At 47.0% G+C, this 22,018-nt stretch overlaps 2 protein-coding genes across 8 annotated transcripts in view; one reads left to right on the top strand and one right to left on the bottom strand.

The window, feature by feature from the left end:
• The window catches only part of snx21 (sorting nexin family member 21), a 58,997-nt gene that overhangs the window by 15,239 nt on the left and 21,740 nt on the right, over nucleotides 1-22,018 (bottom strand). The window contains exons 1-8 of one of the 7 annotated variants that reach the window (XR_008573683.1): nucleotides 17,237-17,432; nucleotides 15,972-16,270; nucleotides 15,725-15,906; nucleotides 15,502-15,643; nucleotides 15,272-15,437; nucleotides 13,770-15,116; nucleotides 3,899-5,254; nucleotides 1,334-1,531 (exon numbers count right to left, since the gene is read on the bottom strand). Coding sequence is in view for 3 of the 7 variants with exons in the window: in XM_054799051.1 (XP_054655026.1) it covers nucleotides 14,663-15,116; nucleotides 15,272-15,437; nucleotides 15,502-15,643; nucleotides 15,725-15,906; nucleotides 15,972-16,257 (1,230 nt within the window). In the remaining 4 variants the exon portion in view is untranslated. Of the gene's footprint in view, nucleotides 1-1,333; nucleotides 1,532-3,898; nucleotides 5,255-5,301; nucleotides 15,117-15,271; nucleotides 15,438-15,501; nucleotides 15,644-15,724; nucleotides 15,907-15,971; nucleotides 16,271-17,236; nucleotides 17,434-22,018 lie in introns of those variants that run through there. The other 6 variants (XR_008573687.1, XR_008573682.1, XR_008573685.1 and 3 more) reach the window with 6 other exon arrangements.
• Nucleotides 1,277-13,449, top strand: LOC129194064 (uncharacterized). Its single transcript, XM_054798974.1, has 6 exons — nucleotides 1,277-1,519; nucleotides 7,725-7,942; nucleotides 8,260-8,413; nucleotides 8,879-8,974; nucleotides 9,042-9,528; nucleotides 9,900-13,449. The coding sequence occupies exons 1-6, from the start codon at nucleotides 1,493-1,495 to the stop codon at nucleotides 10,835-10,837; spliced, it is 1,920 nt and encodes a 639-aa protein (XP_054654949.1). The 5' UTR covers nucleotides 1,277-1,492; the 3' UTR covers nucleotides 10,838-13,449.

Below are 22,018 nucleotides of genomic sequence, written 5' to 3'. Positions count from 1 at the left end.
CCGTTTTTGCCCAGTGTCTTTCTTATGGTGGAGTCATGAACACTGACCTTAACTGAGGCAAGTGAGGCCTGCAGTACTTTGGATGTTGTTGTGGGGTCTTTTGTGACCTCTTGGATAAATCGTCTCTGCGCTCTTGGGGGCATTTTAGTTGGCCGGCCACTCCTGGGAAGGTTCACCACTGTTCCTTCCATGTTTTCTTTCTCCCTTGACAATAAAAAGTTTCATTTAAAAAGTGCATTTTGTGTTCCGCTGTGTTGTCATTGACTAATATTTACATTTGTTTGATGATCTGAAACATTTAAATGCGAAAAACATGCAAAAAAAAAAAAAAAGAAATCAGGAAGGGAGAAAACACTTTCACACCACTGTATGTCTTATTTTCTCTTCATATGTCTACTATATTGGCTAATGGGAGTGTAAATGTGATTATAGGGGTGCTATCATGTCTAGAGGGCTCTAGTAATGTTGAAAAGTGTATTTAGAAGGTTGTAAACAGGTTTTAAAATATAAGAACTCAGGAAGGAGACAAAGACTTTTTCACACCACTGTAACATAGACTCACATGTTGGCATTGGGAGAGTTTCGTCTTGTTGTTCTGGATTCTGGACACGCGTCCTTCCAGCGGTGGCCATTGTCTCATCAATGGCACATTACTGACACCTAGTGACTAGTGTGGAACACTACATAGCACAACGTCTCGCTCGTTGTCTGAATGCTTTATATTTGTATTTTTGTTCATGTAGTCATTTTTATGCTGGAAAATGTTTAACTTTGGCCAAAAATACATAAAATGTGCATAAATATGCACATTTTTGACTAACAATAGGCTGTAGTCAACCACCTAACAGCGATGATTTGCTAATTCATATATTTTTGAAAAAAACGTGATAGAGTCAAGCTGCAAAATTTGAAGCCCGATGCGGCGAGGGACAACTCTAGTCTTTGACTGTTTTTTTTTGGTTTTTGCCATCTTAGCAAGTATTCAGACCCCTCTAAACCCCTCCCTTTTGTAACTGTGCCCCTGTGAGCTGACATGCAGAACAGGAAGTGCTTCCAGTTGTTGCTGCGACTATCACAATAAAAGCCCTGACAGAGCTTGCTGTGTGTCGGAACGTCAGCTAACCGCAGCAGGAGGAGTGTGAGGAGCGGCGAAGGACGCAGAGAAAAAAAGCCTGAATGGATGTTTACAGCCGCGCTGCTCTCAACCAATCACAGCGCCCGGCTGCATCCCGCCTCTGTGATTGGTCAGTGCTCAGAGGCAGCGAGAGGGGGGGAGGATGAGAAGGAGGAGGAGGATAAGAGCGAAGGAGGAGGAACACTCTCCCCTGCATACCTCCATCACTCGCTGGCTTTTCTTCATCATCGCCATCATCGTCATGGGGCACCATCATGGCAGCTGCGTGTTCCCGCCGTGAGCTGACTTCAACCCTTCCTCTCTCCTCATCATCCTCCCGACGTCACCGGTGACCTCTGACCTCGGCCCGCTGCCAGCATGGGGTGTCGGCTCACTCGCAACAAGGTGAGTGACCACCTGCAGGGAGGAGAAGCGTCATCCGTCACGTGATCGGTGGCTGCCGTGGAAACAGCCTTCGACGCGGCGGTCACATGACACGGCTGTCAGGAGCCCTTAACCGCTAATAAACGCGAGAGACAACAAATGTCATGTGACGATGCCATGAAGTCACGTGGCGTCATGTCGCACCATGGCGGAGGTCACGTCATGTGACCACATCATGGCATCAAACAAAGATGCGGCAAGACGTCATGCTAATAAAATGATACACAGAAAAAAAGACCAAATGTGACGGCCAGTTTAGTGTGAACGTTGAAAGTTCGTTTTCACGCTCATGGCCAAATGTTTCCGAGCGTGTTGGCCACGGTGGATGACGTTGTATGCTAATGTTCACGTCACCTATCAGGCTAATGTTACAGCATAAATGTTGGCAGCATGTTCGCCATCATGTCTAAAATAATATCAGTATTAGTGGCGAGCCAGGCTAGACTGAGTAATGCTTATTAAATAAGCACGTCCACTGTCTCCCAAAGGACTGCAATCTATTTGTGGTGGCACGTCGTCATAATTGGCCTTGACGCGTGTGCATGTAAGTAAAACAGAAAAGGAAACTGAATATGTTTCAAAAGGGCTGTCAAACGGATGTTTCCCTTAATGGTACTAGTTTTTCTGATGCGCGATTAACGTGTGCACGTCCTGTTTGACCCTCCGCCCGCACCGCAGTTTGAGGAAACGCGGCGGCGTGGCAGCTGATGTGAAGCCAGAAGGGGCAACAAATATTGAGCAAAATGAGCAAAGAAAAGGGTATTTTGACATTTTTAATTTTTGTGTGTTTTTTTTGTTTTTATCATTGCACCTGAATGCTTCTCACGGCCGGCGGTTGCGGACCCCGGGCTCTTTTACACATCTGAAAATACTGCAAGAGTGACACCTTTATACAATTGGCTTCTTTATTTTACAATGTAAGATCTACGTCGACAAATGTAAGCGTTGAATCATATCAAATTGTATCGTATCGTTTGCATACCGTATTGAATTGTACTGTTTTTCAAATATATTGTCGTATCTTAACTCGTGTATCGACATGCGTATGGAAGTGTTTGCCACAAAGAGATTTAAAATACATCCCTACTTATTATAGCCTGTGATTAATTATGAGTTTACTATGGACCAAATGTGATTAATCGTGATTAACTATTTTAATCGAGCGACAGCTCTAGTTTAAAACTTTCTTCTGGTGTTTTTTGTTTTTGTTTTTTTTTAACGTCACACGCGAGACTGAGCCACCTGTGAGTGCCTCTGGTGGAGTGGCCAACAGCAGCACCTGCTGCTCGTTGACAAGAGCTAAATGTGCTTTCGTGTTATAGCTTATACCCCACTAGCTTTTTGGGGGGAAAAGAGATTCTCGAGTGGTCTGAATACTCGTTAAATGACACTGATCCCTCCTGCTACATCTTCTTATTCTAAGGCAGACCAGGTGCATGTGATGTGTGTTCAGCAGCAGAGTTTCCATGCCATCTACTGTACTGTCCCATTGTAATGGGTTTATGTATGAGCAAGGGTGAACAGGTGGTGCCAAATTTCTTTGTGGCGATCGGGTTGGCTAAGATTCTATTTACTTAAACCTCACTCTCTGCCTCCTTAAAGGAAAAGTGCACTTTTTTTTTTTTACATTTTGTCAATCAACAGTCCTTATGTGAGACATGAACACACGTCTTTCTCTGTTCTGTGCGTTCTGAAGATATAAAAGCAGGTTAAAAGAGGCACCTAAGAATACGTGTCATGGGCCGCACCTATTCCACCTCTAAAGCCTTCTGAAAAAAACCTCCAAAAATCGCCAACAACGTTCCATTTACATAATGTGGCCTGCATATGAACCAAGCTACAGCGACATTGTTATTAACATTGTTACGCCCAAGAACTATGTTACCTGCGTAGTGACACCTCGCCACCCCACACCGGCTAGCTACTAGCCGGCTGGTGACTAGCTTCACCACACACTTTCTCACAATGCCTCAGGCCACTAGCGAAAGGTAGCATTACATGTTGGCGCTGCCGCCACTGCTGCTGTTTTTGACGCTAGGTGTAGCGTTCCTTTCTAAAATCAATGCGCCCAGGAAGGAAGTTCCACTAATGCTTCAAATGAGCAAAATACTGTAAGTAAAGTGTTCCCTCGCTTATCGCGGCGGATAGGGTCCCAAAATAGCCCGCAATAAGCGAAATCCACAAAGTAAACAACTTAATTTTTAATGATTATACATGTTTTAGGCTGTACAACCCCTCACCATACACTTTATACACTCTTCTCAGACAGGCATTAACATTCTCTCACATGTATCTCTTGTTTAAACACTGTTTAAAATTTCCTTAGAATTTTTGACTCACGTGTATTTCACTCTGCCCGTGCCTCTTCGTCCCGGTGCCGTTCGGCTGAAGCGTTTTTGTATCCTCGTTACAACATATTGCTCCCATTGTCGCATTTTCCTCCTTCTCCTCATCTTCCATGAACCGAAGATTCATTTATTCCGTAACGGCGCCCCATAGCCGCCACGCCCAGAGGTCCAACTTTGTGTGCAACAGTTGCCTTCCTCCGCCTTTTGGGTGCAGAACATTTCGTCGACAATGTGGGTTTTGTCGGGGAGAAACTTGCAAAGACTGCAAGCAGTTTGCTAGCATGACACAACAGGGGACAATAGGCGGTGCAGACAGAAGAGAGAGGGAAGAGAGAGACACGCCACCTTGCCTTCTTCTTAAAGGGCCAGGCTTGCCCTGTAACAGCGTTCATACGCTCTAAAACCGTGATGGCGCGCGGGATCACTGTATTACATGTTGAAATGTACCCGTTACGGCATAGATACAAACACATAAAACCTCTTTGGAGGTGTTTTAATAGCAGCCTTTCTAGGCGGAATAGGTGTGTCCCACTACGTGCATTATTTATCTGCCTCTTTTGACCTGTTTTTATATCTTCAGAAAGCACAGAAAAGAGAAAGACGTGTGTTCATGTCTCACATGAGGATGGTGGATGATGTGCAACATTCCAGAAGAAGTGCACTGGACAGCGGTTTGACAGCTCAGGCCTTTTGCTCGATGCCCGGCGCTCTTGACTCTCATTCAGTGGACCGTGGTTCAAGCCCCAGGCAGGCCTAGACTGGTTACAATCACCAGGGGGTCCAAATACTACTTATTCAGAAGCAACACAGGGACGTACAATACATGTATATGATTCATGAGCCCCTTAATGACCCGCCGTGAATGATTATTCATGTGATCCATGTTATTATGCGTCTCCAAGCTGCTGTTTAAGTTGCATTTCACGTTGTCCTACTTTGTGTGGATGTAAAGCACGCTTGACTGTACTCAATGTGACATGTTGACATTAGTGGGTCGAGGCGCTGCCTGCCAGGCCACACTGGACGTCCTTCGACGACACCAGCGAGGACGACAATCGCTTCTATGCGCACCGCTCTACTTTTAGCTTCCAAGCTAAAACATCTAAAACGTGTTGGGGGCCCAAAGCACTCGTGCTGAGAAACATCTGAATCGGTCCTAAAATAAAGTCAAATATGAAAATATCTGGCAGAACAAAGGTTGTATGACAAACTGATTGTTGTGTCCAAAACAGGAGAAAGACTGACTCACCCTCCTCCTCCTCATCCCCTCCTCCTCACGTCAGCACAATCACACGCTTATGCAATGTTTTCATCCCGCTTTCATTTCTTTACCGTATCTCGGCCGCCACTAAAGCCCCCAAAGACAGACACACCAACGCCAAGTTACAGTCGTAGAAATAACCTGAGGAATATTTCCGTAGTTAGATCACAGACATCCGTTATGACCTGAAGGTTTAAAAAAAAAAAAAAAACGTTATTAGAGCCCTGTAGACGTGAAATAACACACCTATTACCCAATATAGTACACATAATAAGAGAAAACAAGACATAATGGACTCACACGTTAGCATTGGGAAGGGCTCCTTGTCGTTTTCTTTTTTTTTTTACTTCCGTTTGTTTCCAGCACTGTATTGCTGTTCGCCAATGTAACATTACTGACACCTAGTGACCAGTGTAGAATACTACACATCACAACGTGTTTTTCAATGCGTTTTTTTGAATGCCTTAAATTTGTATTTAACTTTATTTTGTCATTTTTAAACCTGAAAATGCTTACATTTTTAAAAATATGCACGTTTTTACTAATAATAGGCTTTATTGATTCACAAAACATTGATGATTTTCTAAATAACATACTTTGAAAAGCTGCGAGAAAACAAAGCCGCGAAATTCACTGTCACTGGATAAGTGTAATCTGTTCCAGGGTCAAACTGTGACCATCATAAAAGCTTTACTAAGTGTACAGGTAACGTCTGAAGTCACATTTTTACTTTCTTTACTCATTCAATACCAAAGACGTATATATACTGTACTTTTTTTTCTTTTTTTAACCCAAAGGCTCGCTCCCAAAGACGTTTTTGCCTGAGAGGCAAAAAGAGGTGATGAGGCGAGTGCACAATAAAAGAGGTCACGTTCCATGCGGTTTTCAGCCGTAAGAACAGCCACAAGGTGGCAAAAGTGCATTTGATAAGCGCTCGGCATGGATCATGTGAACGGTAAGAATCACACATGACAGGAAGGAGGAAGCGAGAGAGCGTGGAGGAGTGTAGCATGCAGAAGGTTACACATTGAAGGGAAATTTTATCGCATGCACACGCCCGGTTTAGTTCCAACTGTAAATAGTTTGTAGTGTTATATTTGTAAATAATTTGCTATTTTGACATAAAACAACCCATTTTGTGTTGTTTATGTTGTGGTAAAAGCATGACTTCTTTTCACAAAAAGGTGCTTTTGTCCCTTTTCTTGTCGGGAACTGATATTTTTCTGAAATTTGCCTATGTTCGAACGGGAAAAAGGTAGAAATAAACTTTTCTTTTTCTGATGAAAAAGTCAAAATCGTCTAAAACGGCCGGTACTGAAGGGGTTGAATTTTGAAAAATGGCTGGGACTGAATGAGTTAACCATCACACAAGCGTAAAAGACGTTAAGCACTGTTGATAATGGTGTCAAAAGGAATAACCTGCGCCAGGGTCAAACTGTGACCATCATAAAAGCTTCAGTAAGTGTACAAGAAATGTTTTACGTCATTCTTAAGTGTCAACAGAACTGAAGCAGTGGATATGTTAACTTTGCTGACAAGGGACTAGTATGGTGACGCTGTTAATCCTTCCTGTCAGTCCTTCCATGCTCACTGAACTAAGCTCTGGTGAGGTGTCGCATGACAGTTTGACCTCTGAACTATGGTGTGACTTTAGAGGCGTATCTTGGTTCGACCCGACTGTAGAGTTTGACTGTCGTAACCTTGTGATAAAAGCTCCGAGGAGGAAAAGTGAGTAAAATGACGTGTCATGTTAGTGTCATTGTGTACTTGACTGTGTTATGGTGTGTGTTTGTGTGTGTGTGTGTGTGTGCCAGAAAGTGGTAACAAATGAGTGAAAGCCAAAAAGGACAAAGCGAGACTTAAATCAGTTTGTGTTAATGTCAAAGTGCACTGGAGCGCAACGCTCTTCTCCAGGGAGCATCGTCATGCACGCGCTCTCTCCTGTGTGTGTGTGTGTGTGTGTGTGTGTGTGTGCGCGTGTGTGCCTGTGCACGTGCATCCCGAGGCGTTGAACAGCGAGAGTGAAGAGTCGGGCCGGGTTAACGAGGGCTGCTCCCCTGCATCCCGTGAGAGTCCTCAGTAGCTTGTCGACAACTCAACTTTTGCTGTTTTTAGGGCTGCGCTGCGCCGTCGCCGTGGTAACGCCAGCATCACCAAACAAAGACGACAGACGAGCCCTTGGGGGGCTTCTTCGATGTCGACCCACTTGGGAGGAGAGGCTGTAATGCAAACAAGATGTGTATCTTGTCGCCTGGCAACCGGGCAGGTGCATTCCTATGCACTAGCGCTTGCACTGAGGACATTTTGTTCTTTGTGGGACACAACAGAACCTCAAGAACTGTGAGGATTTCCCCCCCGCCCACAGTCTTATCATTTTACACCATAGCACATGCTATAATTTGTGTTGCCGAGTTAGCTTGTTTTTTTTTTTTCTTCCAATAACATTTGATGCTTGCTTAGCCGACTGCTAGCTGCCGAGGACTTTCTTCCTTCGCCGAACTGGCTAAAAATGTCCTTACAGAGTTACGTTATGGATGTGTGTCGTCACGCTCTGCAGGCTCGCCAGCCTTCCCGTCACAGGCACCGGGACGAGCAACGCTTCGTCGACCAATACGGCCAGCCAATCAGCATGCAGGTGGAAGGCAGGAGGGGACGAGGCCACAGGAGGCGGCGTGTGGAGCACAGCAGGACCCCCTCAGAGAGACACTGGGAGGCGCTGAGAGCCATGGGACTGATGGAGCCGGAGGAGGGCCGAGCAGGGGGCTACAACGACGGGTGAGGGGTCATAGGTTGCCATGGTTAGTGTAGTTAGAGACCGAAAAGGCTGGAAAAATGTCCAACAAATATTGATTTCTGGAAAAAGCTTGTTCAGGAAGTACAGTAGAATACACTCAGTACTTGTTAGTTCCCTTATCACCAAGGTCATAAGAAGCTGCACGGCGCCACTCGGTTCCCTCGTGAATATTCATGAGGCAACTGCTGCGACAGCTGCCCGTGCAACTTGAAGACAATGAATATTCATGAGGACCACATGAACATTTGGACTCTTGAACGCAGTTGATGATGCTAATCAGTGGCTGTCGTCCTCTCAGACACTTTTATGACAACATGGCGTCCAACGTGTATGCCGCCAACACCGTGATGATGTCACCTGACACCTACCCCACCAGCCAACACCATCATGGTTCCAACTACCTGCCCAGTGTCTCATATAGTTTGGACCACCTGGACCGTCTGGACTGCCAGGTGAGCAAATGATAAGTCATAACAGCTTTTGTATTATCCATCCATCCATCCATCCATCCATCGTCTTCCGCTTATCCGAGGTCGGGTCACGGGTGCAGCAGCCTAAGAAGGGAAGCAGAGACTTCTCTCTCCTAGCCGACTTCTTCCAGCTCCTTCCGGCGGATCCCGAGGCGTTCCCCGGCCAGTTGAGAGACATGGTCTCTCCAAAGTGTCCTGAGTCTTCCCTGAGGCCTCCCTACCGGTCGAATGTGCCCTGAACACCTCCCCAGGGAAGGCGTCTGGGAGGCATCCTGACCAGATGCTCGAGCCACCTCATCTGCCTCCTCTCAATGTGGAGTGGCAGCGGTTCTACTCCGTTTTTCTCCCGGATGACAGTGCTTGTCACCTGATCTCTAACTAATTTTGTCCGTTTGTACCTGTGATCTAAAGCGTTTGTATTACAATTAAAATGTTGTGTTTGGTCAGGCTCCTGAAATGTCGGCGTATCAGCCCAACTCAGAGAGCTGTCTGCTTGGCTGCTACAACTCTGAGCAAATGGAGCACAAGAATTTCTCCAAGCAGGTAGGACTTCGCATTCCAGAATGTGGATGTCACCAAGTGGCTCATGAATAAATGTTCTTCCCTTCAGTCTGACTACCGCCCTCCCTGGCGTCCTCTGGGATACCTACCCCTCAGCGAGTTGGACAGCGGCCTGGGATGCGGCCCAGATAGCCCTCATCAACGGGTGGCGCTCTCCGAAGCTGAGACGGATGCCATGTCGTCGCTACCCGGCCACACCCCTTCCTCGCAAGGCTCTTCCTCCTCTTCCGAGTCGCTTATCTCCTCAGAACCCAGCGACTCTGGCTTCCACAGCGTCAGCACCGGAGAGCACAGGTGTTTCCACAAGATCCACAGACACGCACACCAATTGCGCTCAGGCCACTCCCCCCGGGAGCAGAGGGGACGCTGGGATTTGGAGTCCATCCCTGAGACCACTCCCATGAGCCACGTGGGGGGTGCGCCGCAGTCATCCCACTGCACGGTGGGAAACAGCACTACCACCACGGTGCACTTCCACCGAGCTGAGAGGAGTCCGACTTTGCCTCGCAACCGCTCGCCACCCTCTCCCTCTGCTGGTGAGTAAACCTTCGCCATGGGGGTCAACTGAAGCACAGCGGTCCAGTTTGTTATGAAGTTATCAGCATTTTTGTCCCATAACACTTTTTGTCACTCTTCTTTGGGGGTTCCAAGTGCAGTAGTGGGGTAGCTTTTATCTTTGGCCCACATTCTGTTTCCACCAAGCAGACCAGTTCCATTCACCATGGTTCTGATCAGTCCACCAGTGCCCTAAAAGAAAGGGTACGGAAAAAAACAAAACAGATAGAACCAACCGGTACCGATCCTGTACCTTTAAAGATGGTGGACACCATTTGTATGAAGACTCGGTGCTTCTTCTTGTGGTCCAACCAGAACCACAGCCGGCCTGATGATTCTTCTCTTCCGCTAGGTTGCCGTACAGAGCCCTGCCAGCGCAGGGCACTATGGCTGGAGCAGCGTCAGGGACGAGGGGGCGGTACCATCGAGGCGCCAGGAAGAAGTCGAACAGTAACGGATCTAACCGAGGCCCAGCAGCGCCGCAGGGCAAGCCACCCTGTGGACATGGAAACAGACACCGTGAGGAAGCAGGTCCACAGCAGCCAACCACGTCCATCCAGCAACACACTGGGTCCCAGGAGCCGGGCCAGTTATCCTACCAATTGTCCGCCTTCTGCTCACCTCAACATAGATAGAACCAGCCTGACAGGTCACCAGAACACAACCAGAACCTGCCAGAGCATGGGCCGCAGAAGGGAGGAAGACTTGAGAAGACATGGGATGCTTCCTAGCACTCCGACAGACTGGCGCGGTTTTCAGACTCTGGGGAATAGAACCAGCATCCAAAAAGATTCTGCTGGTCCTTATTACAGCACACTGGGGGTGCACATGAGCCCCCGGTCTCCGCCCTCCCCCCGCTCCCGACAGTCTAATCAGAAGTCAGTCAGGAACCAGCTACTCCGGGCCCGAGCATACCGGCTGGCCCGGGAGCGCAGCGAGGTCACTACGGACGAAGAGATGCGGGGCGATATGGAGAGACCGGGGGACAACGAAGGGGAGGATGGGCCGTGGGCCGGCAGGTACTGGAACCGGACTGAAAGGAGACGTCACCTTGCATTGTCGCGGCAACACCGAGAGCGCCGTGGGGGTGAGGACGCGGCGAGTGGAGGTCAGGGGTCGCTGTCTTCCCAAATGGTTCTGGAGCTCAGCCACAGGAAGCAGAACCGGCTGAGGAACAGCAAGCTGCTCGATGATTGGACCACGGTCGAGGAGCTCCTGACTCACGGGACCAGAGTGGAGGCCGACACTCAGCTGTGTCCCAGCCCTCTACTCTCAGTTACTACGGTCTGAGGGGGCTGTGGTTACTGCTGCTCAGGTGAGCCAACAGTGAGCTCTGCAGTCAACTTCAATACCGAAAGGTCGTTATTCCAGGAGTGGTCCAACTAGGCTTTTTTCATTTGTTTTTGGCACCAAATCAACAGAAGTTGGAGAATCAAGCAATACCTTCCAAGGACCATTCATGTTCTTTAAGGCCCTGTCGACACGGGAACGTGACTGAGATTTTTTTTTTGGCGGGTTGAAAAAAAAGTCCTGTCCATACTGTGCCGGATTAGTAAATTGTTGCGTCCAGAACGAATCACTGAGTGAAAATGATGTAATACACAAGCACGCGGGCGGAACCACGGGACACACCAAACCACAGAAGAAGAAAGAACGCATGCGCTTAAAGTCTGTCATCTTTCAAGACTTACTGCGAGTCTAAGACAACACAATCTGACGAGAATGTCGACTGGGGTGATGCTTAAATATATTCAGATATTATGTTGGTTTGTCACCAAAGCTCACTTCTGCTCACGTGACGGCACCGAGGCGGCGGTGAGTCGGTGACATCATCGTTTTCGTATTGCCTGTATACGCAGCAACGACAAGTCGGCTTTCTCAGATTTTCCCTCTCTGGAAGCCATTTAAAAAAAAAACGTTCCAGGTCACCCAGAATGGCGTTCCCCTGTGGATGGAAGCCTGAAACGATAAAATACTTTGCTGTTTTGACCTGAAGACGTTTCCGTGTGGATAGGGCTTAAGAAGCTGCAGAACCAAAATTAGATGCTCAAGGAGGTTGCTGACGTCTGGGAGGTGCTTAGCACTGATGAGTCTGCAATATTGGGAGGTTCACTTTGACCTCAGGTTTCTGAACATGAAATACCCAACTGAGGTTCTGTTCCCGTCAGAGTGCGAAGAACATTACAGCACTTCTAAGCTCCTCTGAGGGGAGAACCTGCAATACCTAAAAATGTCTAAGTGGAGCTGTGGAGACCAGACCACCTGAACATTGATGTGAGCAGAGTGAAACATCTCTGCAGAATTGTGAAGCTCAGACCTCGTCAAAACCATGCCAGACTGACACTGCAGCACCACCCGAGGACCAGAAGAACTTCAGCTTACTTTCAGGTCCACAACGGCCCACTTTCTTACAAAGAGTTCTGACCAACGATCCAATTTGAAACATGCCAAGACCAGCATTCCAGCACAATACTGGAATGCTGGGGAATGGCTAGCGGCCTTTGTGGTATTTAGTACAAAATCATAAACAAATGATTCTCTCTAACGCCTCAGTGGAAAATACGAATAATATTCCACACGTAAGTGTCGTAACATGATGGGTAGAACTCTCTGCAAGAACGTGTGTGGAGATGTTTGTGCCATTCTATGTGCGTGTGTGCCACAGGAAGTCTTTTCCACTCAAGTCTTTGTAGAGTTTAGTCACCAAAGATGTGTAACTTTTGTTTGTGGACAATCTGGTATATTTGATAATTATTTTTATATACACAGTACTGTGTTCCTCACTTTTCCACGCTAGGTGATGTGTTTGTTGACGTTTGTGCTGACAGTGAGCAATAAGCTGCACCGAGCATGTGACCTCCCAACCATCTCATCGAGTTCACTGACATTCCAACGTGTTGCTTCCTGTCCAATCAGGAGGCGGCGTCTGTCTCATTAGTTTAATTGTTGGGGAGCACCTTCAACAACACTCAGGAAAGCTAACTTTGGAGTCAAGTCTCGCTGGTGAACAGCAAGCGTTTGCACTTCCTGGTTGCTGAAGAAGTCATCATGAAACAGGAAGCGAGGCGTCATGTTACAGCCGGACAGGGAAGAAGTGAACATGCCTGTCAGTGTCATTACACATTACGCAATCCGTACCGGAAACGCAGTGGGTTCTACGCATGTGCAGAACGCGTCTACATCCGCTCGGCCTACTTACATAATCAATCTTTTGTTTTTCCTTGTATCCATGGTGCAAGTGGATAAATTATAAGTCCTTTTTCCTTGGTTCTATAAATGACTTATTTTCCTCACAGAAAAAATAGCCAGCATTTGCTAGCAAGATATGTTTGGATGGACGGCATCTCCGTTTAGAAAAAAAAAAAAAAACTCTAGCTGAATTAGATTAATCTAGATTAATCCATCATTGCACTCTGCTTATGGATGTTTATATTCAAATATCACTGTATTTTAGGTGCTTTTATTGTACTTTTCATGTATGTTATACATAACCGGATATGACATTTATGTGCATGGCATAGATTTTTACGTAGCTCAATCTTGGGTAATAAAGACGACAGAAACGTCCGCATGCTAACAAGGTCTAAAATAACCCCCAACATATTACATATATAAAGTATGGTTATATACCATTCATGTTCATAGGTTTTAAAGAATAACTACCACAACACGTGACGTCGCAGAAGAGCTGTTGGAAAAATTTGCAAAAGTAGTGATGTGTGCCGCGCGCATGCGCAGAACCGATCGCGTTTCCGGTGTGGATTGCGTAATGACACCCAGTAAAGTGTGTGCAGCACAATGACATTTTTTTTCTTTTTTGTTTAAGCACACTTTTGCAACCGCCTACATTTGTTAATCTACTCAGCTACAGGAAGTACTAAAATAAACACGTACGAATCAAATCAGGGAGTAGCCTGCTAATTTTGACACGCCTCATGCGTCATTTACGTTCACCCTTGGCAAAGACTTGTGTTTAGTAGTTTTCGGGTACTTCTGTTGTGAGCATGGCAACAGCGAAGGGTCACATTTCTACACGCTCTCACTGTTTTGATGACAGTTCGGGAGCTCAAAGGTCTATTTTGCTGTGGATTTAGCGTGTCCAAACCAGCGTGTTCGTCTCTGCTTCACAGCTCTCCTCCTGTTGCCAGGGCAACGGCTGTTTCTAGGGCAACTGGGCTCTTCGCTGTCGCCATGGTGACGTTTCAGTCAAGGGCATATTTACCGCCACAGTCAACTTTCCCCCAGCATGCACCACGTCCGTCGGTCACGCATGCGCCTACGATGGTGACCACGTGACATGACAAGCTGGCAGCTCCAAGGGAAGACGCTCCGTTCCATCTGAGACAGAAAAACGCATGAAACCAAACCACACCGTTGTCAAACTTAAAATCAGACGTTGACATTCGTTGCCGTCTTCTACCTTTTTGAGAGCAGTGATTCGCAACATGCAGATCTTCAATACGCAGGTCACTCTGTCTGCAGCAGAACATGACACCAACAACGTCTCCACACAAGACATTCCCATCGACAACAAAGTGACCACAGTGTGGCGCTAGAGACAAATAAACACACGGCACATACTGTACGCCTCAATTGGGGTTTCAAACATGCTTCTTTAAGCGTGTCGCCGTGGCAACCACAACAACAACTCAGAAATGGAGCACTGGAACAAACCAAAAAGCAGAACATAAACGTAAAAGTGACGTGATGACACGGTCACGTGTTCCCGTAACTCAAAAGTCTATTTTCGTCCCTCATCCAGCCTGCCCCTGGTCTCCGTGGCAACCACATCCACTCCAATGCCACACAAGCAGCAAGTTTCATGAAGCAACACACACTAAAGATGAATAGGAATATATTTCACACAATAAAAATAGGTTTTCTATGACTACACATGAAATAACTACTGCTCATTCCGTTCGTCAAGTGTAATATCCCATACAATATATTTAGCTTTACCTGTCTTCAAAATAGTCTAAAAATAACCTCTAGTAATAACAATCAATTACAGTTATCTTGTAATAACGGGAATGCCCTGTTTAAAAATGTGCATATACGCGGAGTGTTGTGCTACTACCATGTTTATACATGATGCGCGTGCACGTGTGTGGTCGTCTAGCCCTGCTCCTGGCTCTCATGCAGGTTACATTTGACCAGAAACTCCTTGATAGTTGGCTGACCCTCAAGCCCCGCCCACTGCTCCTCCCGCACACGCAACAGCTCCTCCCACCGCCGCTTGTCTCTTCCTGTCTGCCAGCACAGGCGCACGCCGGCCCGTAAGAGCGGCAGCAGGAGAGGGTGGGGCCTGTCCAGATGCGTCTGTGGTGGGAGTGGCTTCTCCTCTGGGGGCGTCAGAACTCGGAGGGCGCAGCCTATGTGATCTCGGGCCTCCTCCAGCTGGTCCACTTCCTGGAAACAGCAGGACAGTCCCACCAGCGTGAACAACCAATGGGAGGAGCCCAGAGGTGGGGCCAGGCCATCAGAATGGCAGTAGACGACCCCGCCTAGTTTGTCTTGAAGCCTCTTGGCGTTAAGCAGCGGACCTAACGCATCCTGGTAACGCCCCACCCTGGACACGAGACAAGTCCAATCAGAAACATCGCAAGGGTTTCAGAACATCTGTGTGGAGTTACTGCAGCACTGACTCCCATTGAAACCTTCCACACGCATGATGTCATCTTCTAGCAAGAGCCAGCACCACTTCCCGCGGAAGAGACGCGTCACCTGATGAGCAGCTGTGCAGTCTGCAGGTCGGACAGGTAGAAGAACTGACGCACGCACGGCGCCCCCTCCAGGCCAGAGAGGGAGCACAGATGAGACAAGTACTGTTCGAAGGCGCGGCTCCGCTTGGCGATGGTCTCGGCCGTGAAGTTCCTGCGCAGCTTCTTTCCTGTGGAGGCAAACAGGAAGTGATGATGTCACGTCCTCATGACCACAGCCACCCAGGAGCTCACGTGGGAAGACGACACGCTCCATCTGGCCTCTGTGGTGACGGCGCAGGGTGGCGTGCAGGCGCCGGAAATCGGAATATCGGCGGGTGATGACGGCCGGAGTCTTGTCGCTGCCTCCGGACTGGATGACGTGGATGGTGTAGAGCTGGCGGCAGAGCACAACCGCCATCGTCATGCGTGCAAACACACGAAGACCTGTGTGACGACCTTGTGCCTCTCAACTCACCACGTACTTTGAGGAGCCGTCCTGGACCACGCTGGCGTCCGTCACCTCAAAAGACAACGTGTCCGCCTGGCGCTGCATCTTGGGGGCGGGGCTTCCTCCGCCTAGCCCACGCAGGCTCCGCCAGCTGTCCTGAAGCTGCCGAGTCAGCAGGCCGGAGGGGGAGGGGCCGACAGGACTGGCATCTAAAAGAACAATTCATTAGTCAATCAAACAAAATGTATGGCCATCCTGAGTCGCGCCCCCTCACCTGTGCTGCTAAGCCCCTCCTCTAAGGACTCCAGGAAGTCCGAGTCGCTGTCCAGCCCCGACCCCTCCCCTTCCGCTCCATCCTCCGCCTCTCCACGGCTGTCGAAGGAGAGAGTGCCGCCTAGTCGCTCCGTCACGCCCTCTTCCTCCTCCTCTAGCTCCGCCTCCCAGTGGTCCTCGCTCCATGCCCCTGCTGCTGCTCCACCGGCAGCTTCCTGCTCAGGCCCCGCCCCTTGGCCTTCTTTGAAGAGCGAGCGCTTCAAGCGGTCCAGCAGCCGGGACGCCATGGCGCCACCTGGCCTGACAACAAACAAAGAGGGAAGAGTTAGCAACGTTCCATGAGGAGGTTTCTGAATGCCCACGGGGCCGGCCGCCCTCGTTACGGACACGCAGGAGAAGACGGGCCAGAACCACCGCAGGCGGGATGGACTGGATCCAGTTACTGAAACACTGCCAGATCTTCACAACAGAAGGATGTCCCATGTAAATAATGCAGCACCTCGCTCAGCAGAGCAAGAACACACTGACTTGCTTTCACAATCACAAGTATAACCTCCGGCACTTTTGCAACACATCCGGCGTCTTCTCTTGGGAGGACAAACATCTGGAATGTTTCTGTCCTCCAGCTTGGAAAGCAGGGATGGGCGATGCTGCAAATTTCGGCACTGATCGGATACAAAAGCCCTCCTGAGTCCCATCTTTAAAAAAATTGTGAAAAGAAATATAGAATTAAATGGAAACATATCAATTGCTTCACGCCGGTATCAATCCGATACAGATACCACCTTGGCATCGACACAACGGATTTTTGGCTCGATCGGCCCACCCCCACTAACGACTTCAACTGTGTCAGTGAAAAACAAATGGCACGTTTTGAATGCTGAAACAAAATGATCATTTAGTCGTGTCCCTGAAGGCATCACAATGTCAAGCTAATTAGCTTTGCCTCTTAATAACAAACGTAACACAATAACATGGACGGACATGTGAGGTGAGCAAAGTATGTAGTTGTCGCCCAAACATAACATGAAACATAACCATAACATAAAACTCTCGCTCAGGTCGAACTTTAAAGCTAACTGTGCTTCAAAGTGATATTAGACCGGAGTCAAATACCTAGTGAGGTAACAGATGGTGAATAAAGCTGATTATGATTCTGTCCGAGCTAGAAAGGCGTGTTAGCATCAGTTAGCACGCAAGCGAACAAGTTTGTTCACAGCTAATGACTTCTGCTTCAGTCAGCTGGCCGGGCTCTGGGACTCTCACCCGCGATGGAGGTTCAATCTGCCCGGCGCTTCTTGTCCATTCTCGCTTGTTATTTTCAAGTTTGCCAACTTAGGGACCGAACTGTGTTGGTTGTTTTTCCCCAGTCTTCCTTCTTCTTCATTGGCTTAATGGCGGGTTGCAGCCATGAAGGTAAATTTTACCGCCACCTAGCGCATCGGAGTATGTAGCATGGACTGTACAGAATGAAATGCACTTAAATGCTTCCTTAATATTTAATATTTAGTTTGAGCTACAACTCCTTATCTTTTTACATTTAACTTCTACCACGCGCTCTTATGTGTACACACACACACACACACACACTGCATATAATAATGAATTATATATATTAACAAATTATTAATAGTAATATATTGAAGATTCAATATTTAAGAGTTTTTATTGTCAAGCCACCTTGTATCCAAGACACACTGACTTTCATACTTATGTTTCCCTCTATTCATTTATACTAATATTACAATAAAAGATGAATAAATAATTTAAAAATTACAATAAATAACCAGAGTGTACCCCGCCTCTTGTCCAAAGTCAGCTGGAATAGGCTCCAGCTTACTTGTGACCCTAATGAGGACAAGCGGTATAGAAAAGGACTGACTAGTAACCAATGACAATAAACATTATAGAAAGAGAATTTTAAAAGGCGAAAAGGTATACATGTAGTGGGTAACAAAGTTGGCAGCGGATTGTGGTTTGAATCCAGAGTAAATGGCGACGTATGGCAGTACAAACACTTGTGTGGACAAGTGTTTGCCCTCTTACTGGTTTCCTATTTGTTTGCATGTTTGTCACACTTAAATGTTTCAGATCATCAACATTTTTTAAATATTTGTCAATGACAACACAACTGAATGCAAAATGCAGTTTTTAAATGAAACTTTTTATTATTAAGGGAGGAAAAACATCCAAAGCTACATGTCCCTGTGTGAAAAAGTGATGGCCCCCTAAAGCTAATAAGTGGTTGGCCCCCCCTTAGCAGCAACAACTGCAATCAAGCGTTTGTGATAACTTGCAATGAGTCTCTTACAGCGCTGGGGAGGAATTTTACACAATTGTTGTCATTCAGCCACATTGGAGGCTTTTCCTTTTTAAGGCCATGCCACAGCATCTCAATAGGATTCAGGTCAGGACTTGGACTAGACCACTCCAAAGTCTTCATCCATTCAGAGGTGGACTTGCTGGTGTGTTTTGGATCATTGTCCTGCTGCAGAACCCAAGTTGCTTTCAGCTTGAGGTCACCAACAGATGGCCGGACATTCTCCTTCAGCACAATTCATGCTTCCATTTATCACAGCAAGTCTTCCAGGTCCTGAAGACCATCACACTACCACCACCATATTTTACTGTTGCTATGATGATCTTTTTACTGTAGACTGGAAACTGTACTTCCTGAGAAGACTGAGGAAATTTGGCATGTCCACCACAACCCTGAGTTGCTTCTACAGATGCACTATGGAAAGTGTCCTTACCGCCTCCATCACTGTTTGGTACGGTAACTGTACAACACGTGATAGGAAGGCACTCCAGCGGGTGATCAAGACCTCACAGAACATTGTTGGGGCAGCCCTCCCCTCACTGCAAGACATTTATAAAACTAGAGTCCTACGAAGAACACACAACCTCATCAAGGACAGCACACATCCACAACACTCATTATTCACACTCCTACCGTCAGGCAGACGCTACAGGAGTTTGAAGTCCAGGACCACAAGGCTGGCAAACAGCTTTTACCCACAGGCCATCAGGCTTCTCAACGAAGCACTAACACACGCCGCACGCAACACACACACACTCATAGCACTTTATTTATTTATTACTTATTTATTTGTATGAATGTCTCTTCTTTTTGTTGCTGCCTAATTTATTGGTATATATGTTTATGTTTCTTATGTTCTTATTCTTTCTTGTGTTTTCTTTCTTTTCTTGGGAGAATGAACAGAATAACATTTTCATTGCATGGTATAACTGCTGTTTTACTATGCATATGACAATAAAACTCTCTTGAATCTTGAATCTTGACTTTTACACCAGATGTAATGGGACACACACCTTCCAAAAAGTTCAACTTTTGTCTCGTCAGACCACAAAGTATTTTCCCAAAGGTCTTAGGGATCATCAAGATGTTTTCTGGCAAAATTGGAATAAGCCTTAATGTTGTTTTTGTTCAGCAGTGGTTTTGGTCTTGGAACTCGAACCCGTTTTTACCCAGCGCCTTTCTTATGGTGGAGTCATGAACACTGACCTGAACTGAGGCAAGTGAGGCCTGCAGTTCTTTGGATGTTGTTGTGGGGTCTTTTGTGACCTCTCGGATGAGTCGTTGCTACGCTCTTGGGATCATTTGGGTTGGCCGGCCACTCCTGGGAAGGTTCACCACTGTTCCATGTTTTTATTTACGGATAATGGCTCTCACTGTGGTTGGCTGGAGTCCCAAAGCTTTAGAAATGGCTTTATGACCTTTTCCACATTGATAGATCTCAATTAATCTCAGTTAAGTTATGTTTTAACAGGGGGGGCAATCACTTTTTCACACAGGGCCATGTAGGTTTGGATTTTTTTTCTCCCTTAATAATAAAAAATTTCATTTAAATCCGCATTTTGTGTTCAGTTGTGTTGTCATTGACTAATATTTACAGTACATTTTGTTAAGAAATCAAGAATCACACAGTGTGTGTGTGTGTGTGTGTGTGTGTATACATATACTGTATATGGAATTAGGTCATATGATGCACACAGAGCAATGAACGTCTTCATGCTCGGTCTCCTCTCTGCTCTGCTCTTGCACCATGAGGCGTTCAGGCGCACTTGTAATTGTGACTGTTACCTGCTAATCGTTTTTCATTTTTATTCACGTACCCACATGACAATTGGTGTACCCACTTTGGGAACCTAGGCTGTAGACCAAGGATACTTTTTCCACTGAAATTGCTGTTTTAAACCTGATGGCAAGCTATACTCACCTCATTTTGTTGATCTATAACTAATTACTTCAAGAAAAAATAACTGCTACATCACTATTAAGCAAATGTAAATCACAACATGTGGGAGGGAGGGGGGGGGGGACTATGGCGCTTGGCGGAGGTCTGCGCTCTCCGAGTGCTTCTCTAGTTTTATTTACTTTAAACTTGACATGAAATTCATACCCAAGTCCATAAAAGAGATAACGTCGCATATTCTGAATGGATCGCGCCACAATCCGACCCACTTCCGAAAACAGTCACGTGGTTCTGACACTCCCAGCCCCTCAACTAAATGAATCACTACACACGCTTAGAAGCTTCGGCACATGACTGCTTGAAATATTTGACAAAAAAGAGACAAATTGCCACTGCTGAAGAACATTTCTGGGGTCGGGCGTCGGGCGAGGAAGAACTTTTGAGGGGAAGAGAAGGGAACGGGCGACAACAACAGCTGGAGGTTTGAACACACATCTACGTGTCTTTTTATCCATTCAAACAAAATGCATTGCATAAAGACTTTTTGCAAACGCTTCACGGTCGTCACGGACCATGACGTCATCGAGCCCCGCCCCCCCACTGCAATCCACCACAGTCACAAAGTCTGGTAGGAAACACTTCCATTCGTTTTCTATGCCGCTTATCCTCATTAGGGTGGCGGGGGAATGCTGGAGCCTACCCCAGCTGACTTTGGGCGCGAGGCGGGGCACACCCTGGACCAGCAGGGCGGCGCCTCCAAACAGCAGCTCACCACAACACATCACAGAAGCTGATGGAGATCATTGTGGAGGATCACAAGCAGACAACCTCTTGGCTCCAGTATCAGATAGAAACCACACAAGGTCGCGCTCTGCTGAGGGTGAAAACAGGGATGACACCCAAGAACCATAGAGCAACGATACAGATTGTGCTGAACACAGGAGAAAAACCTTTTAGATGCTCAGTTTGCGGTCATGCATGCTCTCAGATGTCCGATTTAAGGAGTCACATGAGAGCGCACACAGGAGAAAAACCTTTTAGATGCTCAGTTTGACACATTCTCATTCGTCTGGGTTGAATAGTCACATGACAAAACACACAAGGGAATATGGTGTTTTCATCTCCAGCAACGTTTGGTCAGACAAATGAGAACACACACAAGAGGAAAACCTTGGAGTTGCACAGTTTGTGGCGCTGTCCCGTTTAGTCACATGAGAACATCCATCTTCTGTGCCGCTTATGCTCACTAGGGTTGCGGGCATGCTGGAACCTATCCCAGCTGACTTCGGGTGAGAGGCGGGGTACGCCCTGGACTGGCCGCCAGCCATTTGTAGGGCACATATAGACAAACAACCATTCACACTCACATTCATACCTATGGACAATTTAGAGCATCCGATTAACCTCACCTGCATGTTTTTGGAATGTGGGAGGAAGCCGGAGTACCCGGAGAAAAACCTGTTAGTTGCTCGTTTTGTGCTACAGGACTTTCAAACCAGCATGGTTTGGTAAGACACATGCGAATGCACACAGGGGAAAAACCTTTCAGTTGCTCAGTGTGTGGCCATGCATTTTCTAGTACGTCGGCTGTAAGAGTCACATGAGAATACACACAGAAGAAAAACCTGTCAGTCGCTCGATTTGCGCTAAAGGATTGTCCAATCAGCAAAATTTGGGAACACACAGGAGAAAAAGCATTTTGTTACAGGTCCGCTTTAAGAAAACACAAGAGAACGCACACAGGAGAAAAACCTTCCAGTTGCTGAATTTGCGGCAAGGCCTGTTCTCAGAGGTTTGCTTTGATTGATCACACACAGGAGAAAAACCTTTT

This window comes from Dunckerocampus dactyliophorus, chromosome 1 (assembly GCF_027744805.1).
Source record: "Dunckerocampus dactyliophorus isolate RoL2022-P2 chromosome 1, RoL_Ddac_1.1, whole genome shotgun sequence".
Lineage (NCBI taxonomy): Eukaryota > Metazoa > Chordata > Actinopteri > Syngnathiformes > Syngnathidae > Dunckerocampus > Dunckerocampus dactyliophorus.
The sequence above is the reverse complement of the archived record's forward strand: the minus strand, read 5'-3'. Positions and strand labels throughout refer to the sequence as shown.